Source organism: Oncorhynchus mykiss, chromosome 5 (genome assembly GCF_013265735.2).
Source record: "Oncorhynchus mykiss isolate Arlee chromosome 5, USDA_OmykA_1.1, whole genome shotgun sequence".
In the NCBI taxonomy this organism is placed as follows: Eukaryota; Metazoa; Chordata; class Actinopteri; order Salmoniformes; family Salmonidae; genus Oncorhynchus; species Oncorhynchus mykiss.
This window is the reverse complement of record NC_048569.1, coordinates 78,329,864-78,345,538: the sequence shown is the minus strand read 5'-3', so window position 1 is coordinate 78,345,538 and position 15,675 is coordinate 78,329,864. Positions and strand designations below refer to the sequence as shown.

General features: G+C 46.4%; 1 protein-coding gene across 1 annotated transcript; it reads right to left on the bottom strand.

Moving 5' to 3' along the window:
* Nucleotides 1–625: 625 nt before the first annotated feature.
* On the bottom strand, nt 626–15,471 carry LOC110523011 (KICSTOR complex protein SZT2-like). Its single transcript, XM_036978454.1, has 5 exons — nt 15,361–15,471; nt 2,849–2,977; nt 1,707–1,909; nt 1,128–1,221; nt 626–927 (listed from the first exon to the last, which is right to left on the bottom strand). The coding sequence occupies exons 1-5, from the start codon at nt 15,418–15,420 to the stop codon at nt 676–678; spliced, it is 738 nt and encodes a 245-aa protein (XP_036834349.1). The 5' UTR covers nt 15,421–15,471; the 3' UTR covers nt 626–675.
* Between the last annotated feature and the right edge of the window lie 204 nt (nt 15,472–15,675).

The window sequence follows — 15,675 nt, the reverse complement described above, 5'->3', positions numbered from 1 at the left end:
TAAAGAACTTTATTCTGAAACTCGTCAGTCTATTCTTGTTCTGAGAAAGGAAGGCTATTCCATGCGAGAAATTGCCAAGAAACTGAAGATTTCGTACAACTTTGTGTACTACTCCCTTCACAGAAGAGCGCAACTTGGCTCTAACGAGAATAGAAAGAGGAGTGAAAGGCCCCAGTGCACAACTGAGCAAGAGGACAAGTACATTAGTGTGTCTAGTTTGAGAAACAGACACCTCACAAGTCCTCAACTCTAAGCTTTATTAAATAGTACCCGTAAAACACCAGTCTCAACGTCAACAGTGAAGAGGCGACTCCGGGATGCTGGCCTTCAAGGCAGAGTTCCTCTGTCCAGTGTCTGTGTTCTTTTGCCCATCTTAATCTTTTATTTTTATTGGCCAAGTTGAGATATGGCTTTTTCTATGCAACTCTGCCTAGAAGGCCAGCATCCCGGAGTCGCCTCTTCACGGTTGACTTTGAGACGAAAAATTTCTGACCACAAACTTTTGAACAGTAGTATATATATATAAACACAGTATATAAAAAAACATATGGGGGATTGGAAATGATGCAGACAATTACATTGTTGGAAGCTATAATCTATCTGCAATATTAAAGCTGATCTACACCCATCCCCCTCCCCCCAAAAATAAAACACTGTACATAGCTGATATAACACTTAAAATGTTACCTTTTGAGTGCCATATTTACAGTTAAATTTGTATAGTTTTTTTGTTTGTGTTGTTTTGTGTATGTGTTTATTTGTGTTTATTTCACTCCTTTGGCAACATTTCCCCCATGCCAATAAACCCCCTTTGAAAGAGAGAGAGAGCGAGAGAGAAAGATTCACCTGAAAGGCAAGCTCCATCAATACGATGCCCCCTGGCAGCGCCCTCTGGTGGTAGTACGCGGTAATATCCGACCCTGTGCTCTGCGGAGAAAAACAACATTACCTCAAGAGTTCATGATGAAGCGGTGTGTGTTTATATGTGTGTGTGTGAATCGAGTGAGCGTTAGAGAGAGAGTATGTTTGTCAGAGAGAGAAGAAGAGAGCGGCAGAGTCAATATATCCCTGTGTGCCTTTTAGCCAGTGTACGTGTGGGAATATCCTCAGCACTCAGCACTACTTACCTTAGGGCTGTCCTCGCTCCTGGTTGTGTTATAGGAGAAGGACTGCCTCTCTGACGACAATGAGCTGAACATGGCTGCCCTGGCCCTGGGGATGCTACAGGGAGAGAGGAGAGAGAGAGACAGGCAGGGTTAGGGGTTAAGTAGGGATGGAAAAAAAAACAGAGAGTGTACTGTGTGTGTCTGTTCATCTGTCCATTCGTCCGTCCGTCTGTCCATGTGTTTGTCTGCCAAGTGTCTACTGTGGTTATATCACATGCATGACCAGAGGGATGTGGTTTTTGGGGGCTTGGAGGGGATCACAACACATCTGATGACTAATGGATGAATAGTGCTCATAGTTCTGCTCACAGTCACATAAAGGATCTTAGGAGGGAAACTCAGAGAAAGAGGACATTTGCCCTGAGTTGTATCGTGTTTTCATTGTGTTTTTTTGGGTTGAGAGATCGGGTGAGTTAGATTTGCAATGTATTCATTACACGTGGTAAATAAACTTGAAACTTGAACTAGTATGGTGTAGAAATATGGGTTACTAGTATAGTTTAGAGAGTTGAGGACCACTGGACTGTCAGTAAGACATACCTGCGCGCTGGGAACTGTGGCCGGACCTGGACCAGAATGAAGCCCATACTCTGGAGGTACTGGACATACTGCTGGAGGAAGGTGTTAGAGATGTCCTGCAACCAGGGCCCCTCTCTCAGCCGGTTAGGCAGTTTGTCAACTGAGTCTGTGCTGTAGCTACGGTCCCTGCCAGTCGCCGTGGAGTCACTGGAGTGATGACGCTTCTGGAGAGGATGAGGGGGAGAGGAGAGTGGGAGTGGAGAGGTGAACTGGGGTGTTTCATCAGACTGTGACTACCTTTGTCTAAATTGGATAATTATCGAAAACTTTTCAGAGGTTCTGGGTGAAAGACTGTTGGAAGATTGCTGATTGTTCCATCCTGATTCCAGAAATTCTCCTTCCAGGATTTTTCAAAAACTTGGGAAGTTTGGGATGCTTTCCAAGATTTTGCAACTAAGGGCATCTTTCTAAGTAAGAGAGAAGTGAACAACCATTTGAGAAGTTTGAGTTTTATAATTGTTTTGATTTTACTGAACCTTTATTTAACTAGGGAAGTCAGTTAAGAACAAATTCTTATTTACAATGACGTCCTTCCAAAAGGCCTCCTGCGGGGACGGGGGTTGGGATTAAAAATAAAATATAGGACAACACATACATCACGGCAAGAGACACCACAACACTACATAAAGAGAAGCCTAAGACAAGAACATAGCATGGCAGCAACATAACACAACATGATAGTAACACATCATGACAACAACACAACATGGCAGCAGCACAACATGGCACAAACATTATTGGATGCAGACAACAGCACAAAGGTAAGAAGGTAGAGACAACAATACATCACGCGAAGCAGCCACAACTGTCAGTAAGAGCGTCCATGACTGAGTCTTTGGGCTGCAGCTTTGGTATGTGCTGAGAGAAGGACAATGTACCGTCTAGCCATACTCCCAAGTACTTGAAAGGGGTGACTACCTAAAGCTCTAAACCCTCAGAGGTAGTAATCACACCGGTGGGGACAGGGGCATTCTTCTTACCAAAACACATTACCTTTGTTTTGGAGGTGTTCAGAACAAGGTTAAGGGCAGAGAAAGCTTGTTGGAGACTAAGAAAGCTTTGTTGAGTTAAGTCCCAAGAGAAAGCAGCCATGGTTTCTGTACCTTGACATGTTGAGTTTGGACAATCTGCTCTTCCTGGATCTGCTTCCTGAACACGCGGTCAAAGAGCAGAGGGGTGGCGCAGTAGTGCACTAGTCTGGATGACTGCTTCAGAGTGTCCAAGTCCACTGCCTGTGGAAAGTAAGGAAACATCTCTATTTTTATTTCATGGTCCTTAGAGCCGAATGTGAATTCTTCTAGTTAATGATACCAAAAGTGCCAGTATGTAAATACACATACCCACTCACCCACCCACACACACCCACCCACCGAGAATCAATGACCAGTTTCCTAATCCCACAATCAAACCGTCTACTAAAAACTACAGACAGGTCATACTACAGAGTAATAGGACTGATTCAATGTTATGGCTCATCTCATCCGGGCTTTAATCTGTTGCTCTCTTATAAAATCGTTCTTATTGACACATCTATCATCTATCATCCCTGTGCAGCCTGGAGATAGACAGGCAGAGAGATGTAGATAGGACTGTGTGTGTTAGACGAGGGAGTGGGAGACAGAACACAACACTCTGCTGTGCTGATGTCAGAGATAAAGTCAAGGATCCACAGGAGGGCTGATCAAGGGCCATAATGCTTGGGGACCTGAGGGGCCAGTAAAGGGAGAGGGGTCCCCCACTGTGGAGGGGCCAAGTCAGGCAGCCAGACAGTCATCTGACTAATGGATAAGCCTCCTCTGGTGAGTGGTGACATACTGAGAGAGGGATAACACAAGTGGAGGACAGACGATATCATCATTCGCCACTAGCTCATTAGACTGAGTCTGAGTGGGACTGACTGGTGTGTAAGTAACTTATGAGGCCTGCTGGTGGTGTTCTCCTGACTGTCTATACCAGGGCTATTCAACACTGACACTACGAGGTCCGTAGCCTGCTGGTGGTGTTCTCCTGACTGTCTATACCAGGGCTATTCAACACTGACACTACGAGGTCCGTAGCCTGCTGGTGGTGTTCTCCTGACTGTCTATACCAGGGCTATTCAACACTGACACTACGAGGTCCGTAGCCTGCTGGTGGTGTTTTCCTGACTGTCTATACCAGGGCTATTCAACATTGACACTACGAGGTCCGTAGCCTGCTGGTGGTGTTCTCCTGACTGTCTATACCAGGGTTATTCAACACTGACACTACGAGGTCCGTAGCCTGCTGGTGGTGTTCTCCTGACTGTCTCTACCAGGGCTATTCAACACTGACACTACGAGGTCCGTAGCCTGCTGGTGGTGTTCTCCTGACTGTCTCTACCAGGGCTATTCAACACTGACACTACGAGGTCCGTAGCCTGCTGGTGGTGTTCTCCAGACTGTCTATACCAGGGCTATTCAACACTGACACTACGAGGTCCGTAGCCTGCTGGTGGTGTTCTCCTGACTGTCTCTACCAGGGCTATTCAACACTGACACTACGAGGTCCGTAGCCTGCTGGTGGTGTTCTCCCTTGACTGTCTCTACCAGGGCTATTCAACACTGACACTACGAGGTCCGTAGCCTGCTGGTGGTGTTCTCCTGACTGTCTCTACCAGGGCTATTCAACACTGACACTACGAGGTCCGTAGCCTGCTGGTGGTGTTCTCCCTCGACTGTCTCTACCAGGGCTATTCAACACTGACACTACGAGGTCCGTAGCCTGCTGGTGGTGTTCTCCTGACTGTCTCTACCAGGGCTATTCAACACTGACACTACGAGGTCCGTAGCCTGCTGGTGGTGTTCTCCCTTGACTGTCTCTACCAGGGCTATTCAACACTGACACTACGAGGTCCGTAGCCTGCTGGTGGTGTTCTCCTGACTGTCTCTACCAGGGCTATTCAACACTGACACTACGAGGTCCGTAGCCTGCTGGTGGTGTTCTCCCTCGACTGTCTCTACCAGGGCTATTCAACACTGACACTACGAGGTCCGTAGCCTGCTGGTGGTGTTCTCCCTCGACTGTCTCTACCAGGGCTATTCAACACTGACACTACGAGGTCCGTAGCCTGCTGGTGGTGTTCTCCCTCGACTGTCTCTACCAGGGCTATTCAACACTGACACTACGAGGTCCGTAGCCTACTGGTGGTGTTCTCCTGACTGTCTATACCAGGGCTATTCAACACTGACACTACGAGGTCCGTAGCCTGCTGGTGGTGTTCTCCTGACTGTCTCTACCAGGGCTATTCAACACTGACACTACGAGGTCCGTAGCCTGCTGGTGGTGTTCTCCTGACTGTCTATACCAGGGCTATTCAACACTGACACTACGAGGTCCGTAGCCTGCTGGTTGTCTGTTCTATCTGATAATGAATTGCATCCACCTGGTGTCCCCCTGATTAGAGAACAATAATGAACAAAACACAGTGGAACTGGCTTCAAGGTCCAGGGTTGAGTTTGAGGGGTCTATACCGTAACCAGTGGTTATTTAAGCATGAAAGAGTGATGTTTTCATCAATCTTTTTTTTTTGATGAAGGTAGGCATTGCATTTTTGGTGAAATTAATGTAGCGTTTCAAAAACATCTACAGCTGCAGTCCCATGATGCCTGCTGTAATATCAACTCTACAGTCCCATGATGCCTGCTGTAATATCAACTCCACAGTCCCATGATGCCCTGCTGTAGTATCAACTCTACAGTCCCATGATGCCCTGCTGTAATATCAACTCTACAGTCCCATGATGCCCTGCTGTAATATCAACTCTACAGTCCCATGATGCCTGCTGTAATATCAACTCTACAGTCCCATGATGCCTGCTGTAATATCAACTCCACAGTCCCATGATGCCTGCTGTAATATCAACTCCACAGTCCCATGATGCCTGCTGTAATATCAACTCCACAGTCCCATGATGCCTGCTGTAATATCAACTCTACAGTCCCATGATGCCTGCTGTAATATCAACTCTACAGTCCCATGATGCCTGCTGTAATATCAACTCTACAGTCCCATGATGCCTGCTGTAATATCAACTCCACAGTCCCATGATGCCTGCTGTAATATCAACTCTACAGTCCCATGATGCCTGCTGTAATATCAACTCTACAGTCCCATGATGCCTGCTGTAATATCAACTCTACAGTCCCATGATGCCTGCTGTAATATCAACTCTACAGTCCCATGATGCCTGCTGTAATATAAACTCTACAGTCCCATGATGTCCTGCTGTAATATCAACTCTACAGTCCCATGATGTCTTGCTGTAATATCAACTCTACAGTCCCATGATGCCTGCTGTAATATCAACTCTACAGTCCCATGATGTCTTGCTGTAATATCAACTCTACAGTCCCATGATGCCTGCTGTAATATCAACTCTACAGTCCCATGATGCCTGCTGTAATATCAACTCTACAGTCCCATGATGCCTGCTGTAATATCAACTTAAGAGTTAACGTCTCTCCTTTAAAGCTCTTTAAATGTTCCTTGGCAGCTTGTAACTTTTGTGAATTAGTTGGGATATTTAAAAGGGGACTACTTAAAAAAAATATCCTATTTATTTCTCTGTGCCAAAGTCCCAGACTAGTAAAACATGGCAAGAGTTAAATATACATCAATTAGCTACAGTGCATAAAACCACCATCTTCCTGACAGCATGGGAGCTCTTGGATGAATCTTACGAATTTCACACAAGCACTTGTGCCCACATGCAAATGTGTGTAAATGTATTTGAGATGGAGAGATGCCATTTTCTGAGATTTGAATGAGAGTCGCTGTGTGTGTAGGACGGCTGTGGTAGTCTGGTGTGTCTAGGACGGCTGTGGTACTCTGGTGTGTCTAGGACGGCTGTGGTACTCTGGTGTGTCTAGGACGGCTGTGGTAGTCTGGTGTGTCTAGGACGGCTGTGGTACTCTGGTGTGTCTAGAACGGCTGTGGTACTCTGGTGTGTCTAGGACGGCTGTGGTACTTAATGAGATGGGCATGTTGGACTGCGCTGACCTCTGCTGCCAAGTCACAAACAGGTTCTCAATCTTCATCTGCTTCACCATCTCTGTCAACATGGAGATTAAACCACACAAACACTCTTTAGTCACACAGCACAGCGGTGGGGAATGGGGAGAAGTAAGCATGCGTCACAAATGGCACCCTATTCTTTATATGATACTACACATAGGGCTCTGGTCAAATGTAGTGCACTATAAAGGGAATAGGGTACCATTTAGGACAGCCTAGTGTTCCCAAGGCCATGTAGCATGTGGTAACCATCCCTCACAGCTCAGAGCCAGCAGCTAACAGCTATCAGCCAGGCCTTGAGCCTCCTGCCTGGATCTGCATGGCACTGTCTGTCTCTGTTAGGGCCAAGGACTGACTACCCACATCTCCTCAATAAGTAGAGCTGGCTACTTCATCTCGGTTACTGCCTGCCTGGCTGCGGATGGACTGGTGTGGCTCATCTTGTACCAAATGAACATAGCTAGTGCATCTTGTAATTTAAACACCCTCTTTAAACCTTTAACAACACATTGACATTGGGTGTTAGAAGAACATTGCTTTACAAATCCCCTTAGTTCACAAATAAATATATAATTAACGAAACTGTAAAAACTGGCATACATACAATACAACCATTACAAACAAATCAATATACTACATTATAATGTACATTATAATTCAATAGACAGTACAGTATGTTTTTATTTTTTTTATTTCACCTTTATTTAACCAGGTAGGCTAGTTGAGAACAAGTTCTCATTTGCAACTGCGACCTGGCCAAGATAAAGCATAGCATTGTGAACAGACAATACAGAGTTACACATGGAGTAAACAATTAACAAGTCAATAACACAGTAGAAAAAAAAGAGAGTCTATATACATTGTGTGCAAAAGGCGTGAGGAGGTAGGCAAATAATTACAGTTTTGCAGATTAACACTGGAGTGATAAATGATCAGATGGTCATGTACAGGTGTATTGGTGTGCAAAAGAGAAGAAAAGTAAATAAATAAACAGTATGGGGATGAGTTAGGTAAAATTGGGTGGGCTATTTACTGATAGACTATGTACAGCTGCAGCGATCGGTTAGCTGCTCAGATAGCAGATGTAGTTGGTGAGGGAGATAAAAGTCTCCAACTTCAGCGATTTTTGCAATTCGTTCCAATCACAGGCAGCAGAGAACTGGAACGAAAAGCGGCCAAATGAGGTGTTGGCTTTAGGGATGATCAGTGAGATACACCTGCTGGAGCGCGTGCTACGGGTGGGTGTTGCCATCGTGACCAGTGAACTGAGATAAGGCGGAGCTTTACCTAGCATGGACTTGTAGATGACCTGGAGCCAGTGGGTCTGGCGACGAATATGTAGCAAGGGCCAGCCGACTAGAGCATAAAGGTCGCAGTGGTGGGTGGTATAAGGTGCTTTAGTAACAAAACGGATGGCACTGTGATAAACTGCATCCAGTTTGTTGAGTAGAGTGTTGGAAGCTATTTTGTAGATGACATCGCCGAAGTCGAGGATCGGTAAGATAGTCAGTTTTACTAGGGTAAGTTTGGCGGCGTGAGTGAAGGAGGCTTTGTTGCGGAATAGAAAGCCGACTCTAGATTTGATTTTAGATTGGAGATGTTTGATATGAGTCTGGAAGGAGAGTTTACAGTCTAGCCAGACACCTAGGTACTTATAGATGTCCACATATTCTAGGTCGGAACCATCCAGGGTGGTGATGCTAGTCGGGCGTGCGGGTGCAGGCAGCGAACGGTTGAAAAGCATGCTTTTGGTTTTACTAGCGTTTAAGAGCAGTTGGAGGCCACGGAAGGAGTGTTGTATGGCATTGAAGCTCGTTTGGAGGTTAGATAGCACAGTGTCCAAGGATGGGCCGGAAGTATACAGAATGGTGTCGTCTGCGTAGAGGTGGATCAGGGAATCGCCCGCAGCAAGAGCAACATCATTGATATATACAGAGAAAAGAGTCGGCCCGGGAATTGAACCCTGGGGCACCCCCATAGAGACTGCCAGAGGACCGGAGAGCATGCCCTCCGATTTGACACACTGAACTCTGTCTGCAAAGTAGTTGGTGAACCAGGCAAGGCAGTCATCAGAAAAACCGAGGCTACTGAGTCTGCCGATAAGAATATGGTGATTGACAGAGTCGAAAGCCTTGGCAAGGTCGATGAAGACGGCTGCACAGTACTGTCTTTTATCGATGGCGGTTATGATATCGTTTAGTACCTTGAGCGTGGCTGAGGTGCACCCGTGACCGGCTCTGAAACCAGATTGCACAGCGGAGAAGGTACGGTGGGATTTGAGATGGTCAGTGACCTGTTTGTTGACTTGGCTTTCGAAGACCTTAGATAGGCAGGGCAGGATGGATATAGGTCTGTAACAGTTTGGGTAAAGGGTGTCTCCCCCTTTGAAGAGGGGGATGACTGCGGCAGCTTTCCAATCCTTGGGGATCTCAGACGATATGAAAGAGAGGTTGAACAGGCTGGTAATAGTGTTACCTAGCCTCAGTGCAGTGGGCAGCTGGGAGGAGGTGCTCTTGTTCTCCATGGACTTCACAGTGTCCCAGAACTTTTTGGAGTTAGAGCTACAGGATGCAAATTTCTGCCTGAAGAAGCTGGCCTTTGTTTTCCTGACTGACTGTGTGTATTGGTTCCTGACTTCCCTGAACAGTTGCATATCGCGGGGACTATTCGATGCTATTGCAGCCCGCCACAGGATGTTTTTGTGCTGGTCGAGGGTAGTCAGGTCTGGAGTGAACCAAGGGCTATATCTGTTCTTAGTTCTGCATTTTTTTAACGGAGCATGCTTATCTAAAATGGTGAGGAAGTTACTTTTAAAGAATGACCAGGCATCCTCAACTGACAGGATGAGGTCAATGTCCTTCCAGGATACCCGGGCCAGGTCGATTAGAAAGGCCTGCTCACAGAAGTGTTTTAGGGAGCGTTTGACAGTGATGAGGGGTGGTCGTTTGACTGCGGATCCATAGCGGATACAGGCAATGAGGCAGTGATCGCTGAGATCCTGCTTGAAGACAGCGGAGGTGTATTTGGAGGGCCAGTTGGTCAGGATGACGTCTATGAGGGTGCCCTTGTTTACAGATTTAGGGTTGTACCTGGTGGGTTCCTTGATGATTTGTGTGAGATTGAGGGCATCTAGCTTAGATTGTAGGACTGCCGGGGTGTTAAGCATATCCCAGTTTAGGTCACCTAACAGAACAAACTCTGAAGCTAGATGGGGGGCAATCAATTCACAAATGGTGTCCAGGGCACAGCTGGGAGCTGAGGGGGGTCGGTAGCAGGCGGCAACAATTAGTAGTTCGAAATGTTTGGGTATGGACCTGGAAAGTATGACATTACTTTGCAGGCTATCTCTGCAGTAGACTGCAACTCCTCCCCCTTTGGCTGTTCTATCTTGATGGAAAATGTTATAGTTGGGTATGGAAATCTCAGAATTGTTGGTGGCCTTCCTGAGCCAGGATTCAGACACGGCAAGGACATCAGGGTTAGCAGAGTGTGCTAAAGCAGTGAGTAAAACAAACTTAGGGAGGAGGCTTCTGATGTTGACATGCATGAAACCAAGGCTTTTTCGATCACAGAAGTCAACAAATGAGGGTGCCTGGGGACATACAGGGCCTGGGTTTACCTCCACATCACCCGCGGAACAGAGGAGGAGTAGTATGAGGGTACGGCTAAAGGCTATCAAAACTAGACGCTTACAGTTGGAGTCGGAAGTTTACATACAGTAGGGCAAAAAATAAATATGCTTTTCTCTCTTTGTTTACTGGGGTGCTATCCTCAGATAATAGCATTGTTTGCTTTGGCCGTAAAGCATTTTTGAAATCTGACACATTGGCTAGATTCACAACAAGTGTAGCTTTAATTTGGTATATTGAATGTGTGATTTCATCAAAGTTAAATTTTTGCAGTAATTTATTTGAATTTGGCACTCTGCATTTTCACTGAATGTTGGCCAGGTGGGACGCTACCGTCCCACATATCCCAGAGAGGTTAAGCTCTAGGAGACAGAACTTGCTGTTTAAAGGCATAGTCAACTTAGTGTATTTCAACTTCTGACCTCCTGGAATTGTGATACAGTGAATTATAAGTGAAATAATCTGTCTGTAAAAAAATTGTTGGAAAAATGACTTGTGTCATGCATAAAGTAAATGTCCTAACCGACTTGCCAAAACTATAGTTTGATAACAAGACATTTGTGGAGTGGTTGAAAAACAAGTTTTAATGACTCCAACATAAATGTATGTAAACTTCTGACTTCATCTGTATATGGCAGGGTCTACGGACAATCACGGACTACAAAAGGAAAACCAGCCCTGTCGCGGACACCGATGTCTTGCTTCAGACAAGCTAAAACCCTTCTTCGCACACTTTGAGGATAACACAGTGCCAACGACGTGGCCCGCTACGGAGAGCCCAACGATTGTGGGCTCTCCGTCTCCGTGGCTGACGTGAGTAAGACATTTAAGCGTGTTAACCCTCGCACGGATGCCAGCCCAGACTGCATCCTTAGCCGCATCCTCAGAGCATGCGAAGACCAGCTGGCTGGAATGTTTACGAACATATTCAATTTCTCCCTATCCCATGCTGCTATCCCCACATGCTTCAAGATGGAACCATTGCTTTCTTGGATACAGGAACAAAGGTAACTGAACTAAAAGACTATCGCCCTGTAGCACTCACTTCTGTCATCATGATGTGCTTTGAGAGACTAGTCAAGGATCATATCACCTCTACCTTACCTGCCACCCTAGACCCACTTAAATGTGCTTACCGCCACAATATATCCACAGACGATCGCACTGCACACTGCCCACTGCCCTATCCCATCTGGACAAGAAGAATACCTATGTAAGAATGTTGTTCAACATCTCCACTTCGCTGATCCTCAACACTGGGGCCCCACAAGGGTGCGTGCTCAGCCCCCCTGTACTCCCTGTTCACCCATGACTGCGTAGCCACGCACGCCTCGACACAACAGTAGCAGGCTTGATTACCAACAATGACATGACAGCCTACAGGGAGGAGGTGAGAGCAACAGCGCCTCTTCAACCTCAGGAGGCTGAAGAAATTTGGTGTGGCACCTAAAACCCTCAAACTTTTACAGATGCACAATTGAGAGCATCCTGTTGGGCTGTATCACCGCCTGGTATGACAACTGTACCGCCCGCAACCGCAGGGCTCTCCAGAGGGTGGTGCTCCAGGACACCTACAGCACCCGATGTCACAGCAAGGCCAAAAGGATAATCAAGGACAACAACCACCTGAGCCACTGCCTGTTCACCCCGCTATCATCCAGAAGGAGAGGTCAGTACAGGTGCATCAAAGCTGGGCCCAAGATAATGAAAAACAGCTTCTATCTCAAGGCCATTAAAATGATAAATAGCCATCACATCACCAGAACATTAGAGGCTGCTGCTAATATACATAGACTTGAAATCACTGGCCACGTTAATAATGAAACACTAGTCACTTTAAATCAAATAAAATCAAATGTATTTATATAGCCCTTCGTACATCAGCTGATATCTCAAAGTGCTGTACAGAAAACCAGCCTAAAACCACAAACAGCAAGCAATGCAGGTGTAGAAGCACGGTGGCTAGGAAAAACTCCCTAGAAAGGCCAAAACCTAGGAAGAAACCTAGAGAGGAACCAGGCTATGTGGGGTGGCCAGTCCTCTTCTGGCTGTGCCAGGTGGAGATTATAACAGAACATGGCCAAGATGTTCAAATGTTCATAAATGACCAGCATGGTCGAATAATAATAAGGCAGAACAGTTGAAACTGGAGCAGCAGCACAGTCAGGTGGACTGGGGACAGCAAGGAGTCATCATGTCAGGTATTCCTGGGGCATGGTCCTAGGGCTCAGGTCCTCTGAGAGAGAGAAAGAAAGAGAGAATTAGAGAGAGCATATGTGGGATGGCCAGTCCTCTTCTGGCTGTGCCGGGTGGAGATTATAACAGAACATGGCCAAGATGTTCAAATGTTCATAAATGACCAGCATGGTCGAATAATAATAAGGCAGAACAGTTGAAACTGGAGCAGCAGCACGGCCAGGTGGACTGGGGACAGCAAGGAGTCATCATGTCAGGTAGTCCTGGGGCATGGTTCTAGGGCTCAGGTCAGTTGAAACTGGAGCAGCAGCACGGCCAGGTGGACTGGGGACAGCAAGGAGTCATCATGTCAGGTAGTCCTGGGGCATGGTCCTAGGGCTCAGGTCCTCCGAGAGAGAGAAAGAGAGAAGGAGAGAATTAGAGAACGCACACTTAGATTCACACAGGACACCGAATAGGACAGGGGAAGTACTCCAGATATAACAAACTGACCCTAGCCCCCCGACACATAAACTACAGCAGCATAAATACTGGCTGAGCCTGAGACAGGAGGGGTCAGGAGACACTGTGGCCCCATCCGATGACACCCCTGGACAGGGCCAAACAGGAAGGATATAACCCCACCCACTTTGCCAAAGCACAGCCCCCACACCACTAGAGGGATATCTTCAACCACCAACTTACCATCCTGAGACAAGTCCGAGTATAGCCCACAAAGATCTCCGCCACGGCACAACCCAAGGGGGGGCGCCAACCCAGACAGGAAGATCACATCAGTGACTCAACCCACTCAAGTGACGCACCCCTCCTAGGGACGGTATGAAAGAGCCCCAGTAAGCCAGTGACTCAGCCCCTGTAATAGGGTTAGAGGCAGAGAATCTCAGTGGAAAGAGGGGAACCGGCCAGGTAGAGACAGCAAGGGCGTTTCGTTGCTGCAGAGCCTTTCCATTCACCTTCCCACTCCTGGGCCAGACTACACTCAATCATATGACGACCACTGAAGAGATGAGTCTTCAGTAAAGACTTAAAGGTTGAGACCGAGTTTGCGTCTCTTACATGGGTAGGCAGACCATTCCATAAAAATGGAGCTCTTTAATAATGTTCACATATTTTGCATTACTCATCTCATCTGTATATATTCTATTCTACTGTATCTTAGTTTATGCCGCTCTGACATTGCTCGTATATTTATAAATTCTTAATTCCATTCCTTTACTTAGATTAGTGTGTATTGTTGTGAAATTGTTAGATATTACTTGTTAGATATTACTGCACTGTTGGAGCTAGAAACACAAGCATTTCGCTACACCCGCAATAACATCTGCTAAACACGTGTATTTGACCAATACAATTAGATTTTATTTGACATATTAGATAAACCTACACGGTAGAATAACACTTCAGAAACCCATATTTTCATCAACTACAGTATATGTTTATAGACATCAAATGTACAGATCAACTCTGGTAGGGCTGAAACCATGATCTACTTTAAAAGCCTAATACAACTGGACTGAGTCCTTGACTCAAACTGTAGCAGGGATTATAGTCAACCCAAAGGAGTGCTGAAGCTTTGGAGATGGTGCATCAGCATGCCCTGATTTACACTGCACAGCTTATATGCCCTCAACCCCCCCCGTACTAAAAGGAACTTTTGGGGAAGTTAGCTCAAGAGAGCAGCTTAATGGCTGCTGGGCAGGACCGGGGCAATGGACGAGGAGGAAGAGGAGGACGGGGAGGGCCCAGATACCCCAGTGTGGCAAAGCCATAGAATTAGAAATTAGAATAATAATTGAATAGGATCTCTATGGGCAGAGCCCTCTGTCCAGTGTCTGTCTCATGCCCAGGGGGTGAAGGGGGTTGAACTGGGCACTGGTGCCCACTGTGCTCCTCATCAGGACAGTGACAGATGACGGTCTGCGCGGGCAAATTTTCTGCCGCTTTGACTCTGCCTTCTGTCCTCATTCATTAGTGTAGAGGCGATTAAGAGGGCATCAAGAACGAGATAGAGAAAAAGTTTGGGACATTTCCTTTCTTTTATGTTGACTTTTTTGCACTGTAATTGGTTGTCTTGTGATGACACTGGGGGCAATGGCATTGCACTTATTTACTGACAAAATGTTGGGAGGATGTTTGTCCCATTTATCACAGTTATGACCTCAAAATCACTGTTGTTAAACAAAAACGCAATATGTGTATCCTCTTAAGTTCCAAGGGAAAAGCAACGAGTAAAACAGTGCCTATTCTTTTAGCAAAATCAAGCACCTAAAAATACCTCTCTCTTTCCTCTCTTGTAGTCAAGCATTCAGGCAGACTGCTCAGAAATGATAGGCATTCTTTGTTTTTGACCCTGGAGCTACGGAACTAAAAACAAAGGCCGTGAAGTCAGAGAGCTGAGTGATTCTCAACACTCCTCAGCTGTGTCCCAAATGGCACCCGGTCAAAAGCAGTGCACTACATAGGGGAATAGGGTTCTATTCCACTACATGGTGTGGTGCCAGGACAACAACCTCTCTCTCTCTCTCTCTCTCTCTCTCTCAATGTGAGCAACACAAAGGAGCTGATCGTGGACTACAGGACTGAGCGTTTACCTTTTCAGGTCTTGGGCAGGTGTGTCTGATTTAAAGACCTCAGTAATGGTCTTGTTGTGTGGTTACAATCTAACACTCATACAAGTATGATGGTTGTGTGAGATTGACAGTGGATTTTCTGGTACATGTATATGAACTGAGTAAAGGTGAGTAAGAAACGTTTACCTGTTTGGGGTCTGTGTGGGCCAGTGTGTCAGAGAAGCAGCAGTGGTGGAAGAGACCCATCTTCTGGTTGAGGACACATTGGACAACGTGGGCCCTGGTATTCTGCTACTGGACCAGCCTCAACAATAACATTGACGGGCTGTAGTGGAGCAGGTCAAGAGTTCATGTTCCTTGGTGCCCACATCACCAACAAAGTGTCATGGTCCAAACACACCAAAACAGTCATTTTGCCCCTCAGGAGACTGAAAATATTTGACATCCTGACCGGTTGCAACACCGCCTGTTATGGCAACTGCTTGGCATCCGACTGTAAGG

What these genes read in the sequence shown, in the direction of transcription:
- LOC110523011 (XM_036978454.1), bottom strand. Translation starts at nt 15,420, where the DNA reads ATGGGTCTCTTCCACCACTGCTGCTTCTCTGACACACTGGCCCACACA. An exon ending in CCCACACAGACCCCAAACAG is followed by an intron (nt 2,978 to 15,360) that starts GTAAACGTTTCT and finishes TACTTTCCACAG; the next exon opens with GCAGTGGACTTGGACACTCT. An exon ending in TCCAAACTCAACATGTCAAG is followed by an intron (nt 1,910 to 2,848) that starts GTACAGAAACCA and finishes CATCCTCTCCAG; the next exon opens with AAGCGTCATCACTCCAGTGA.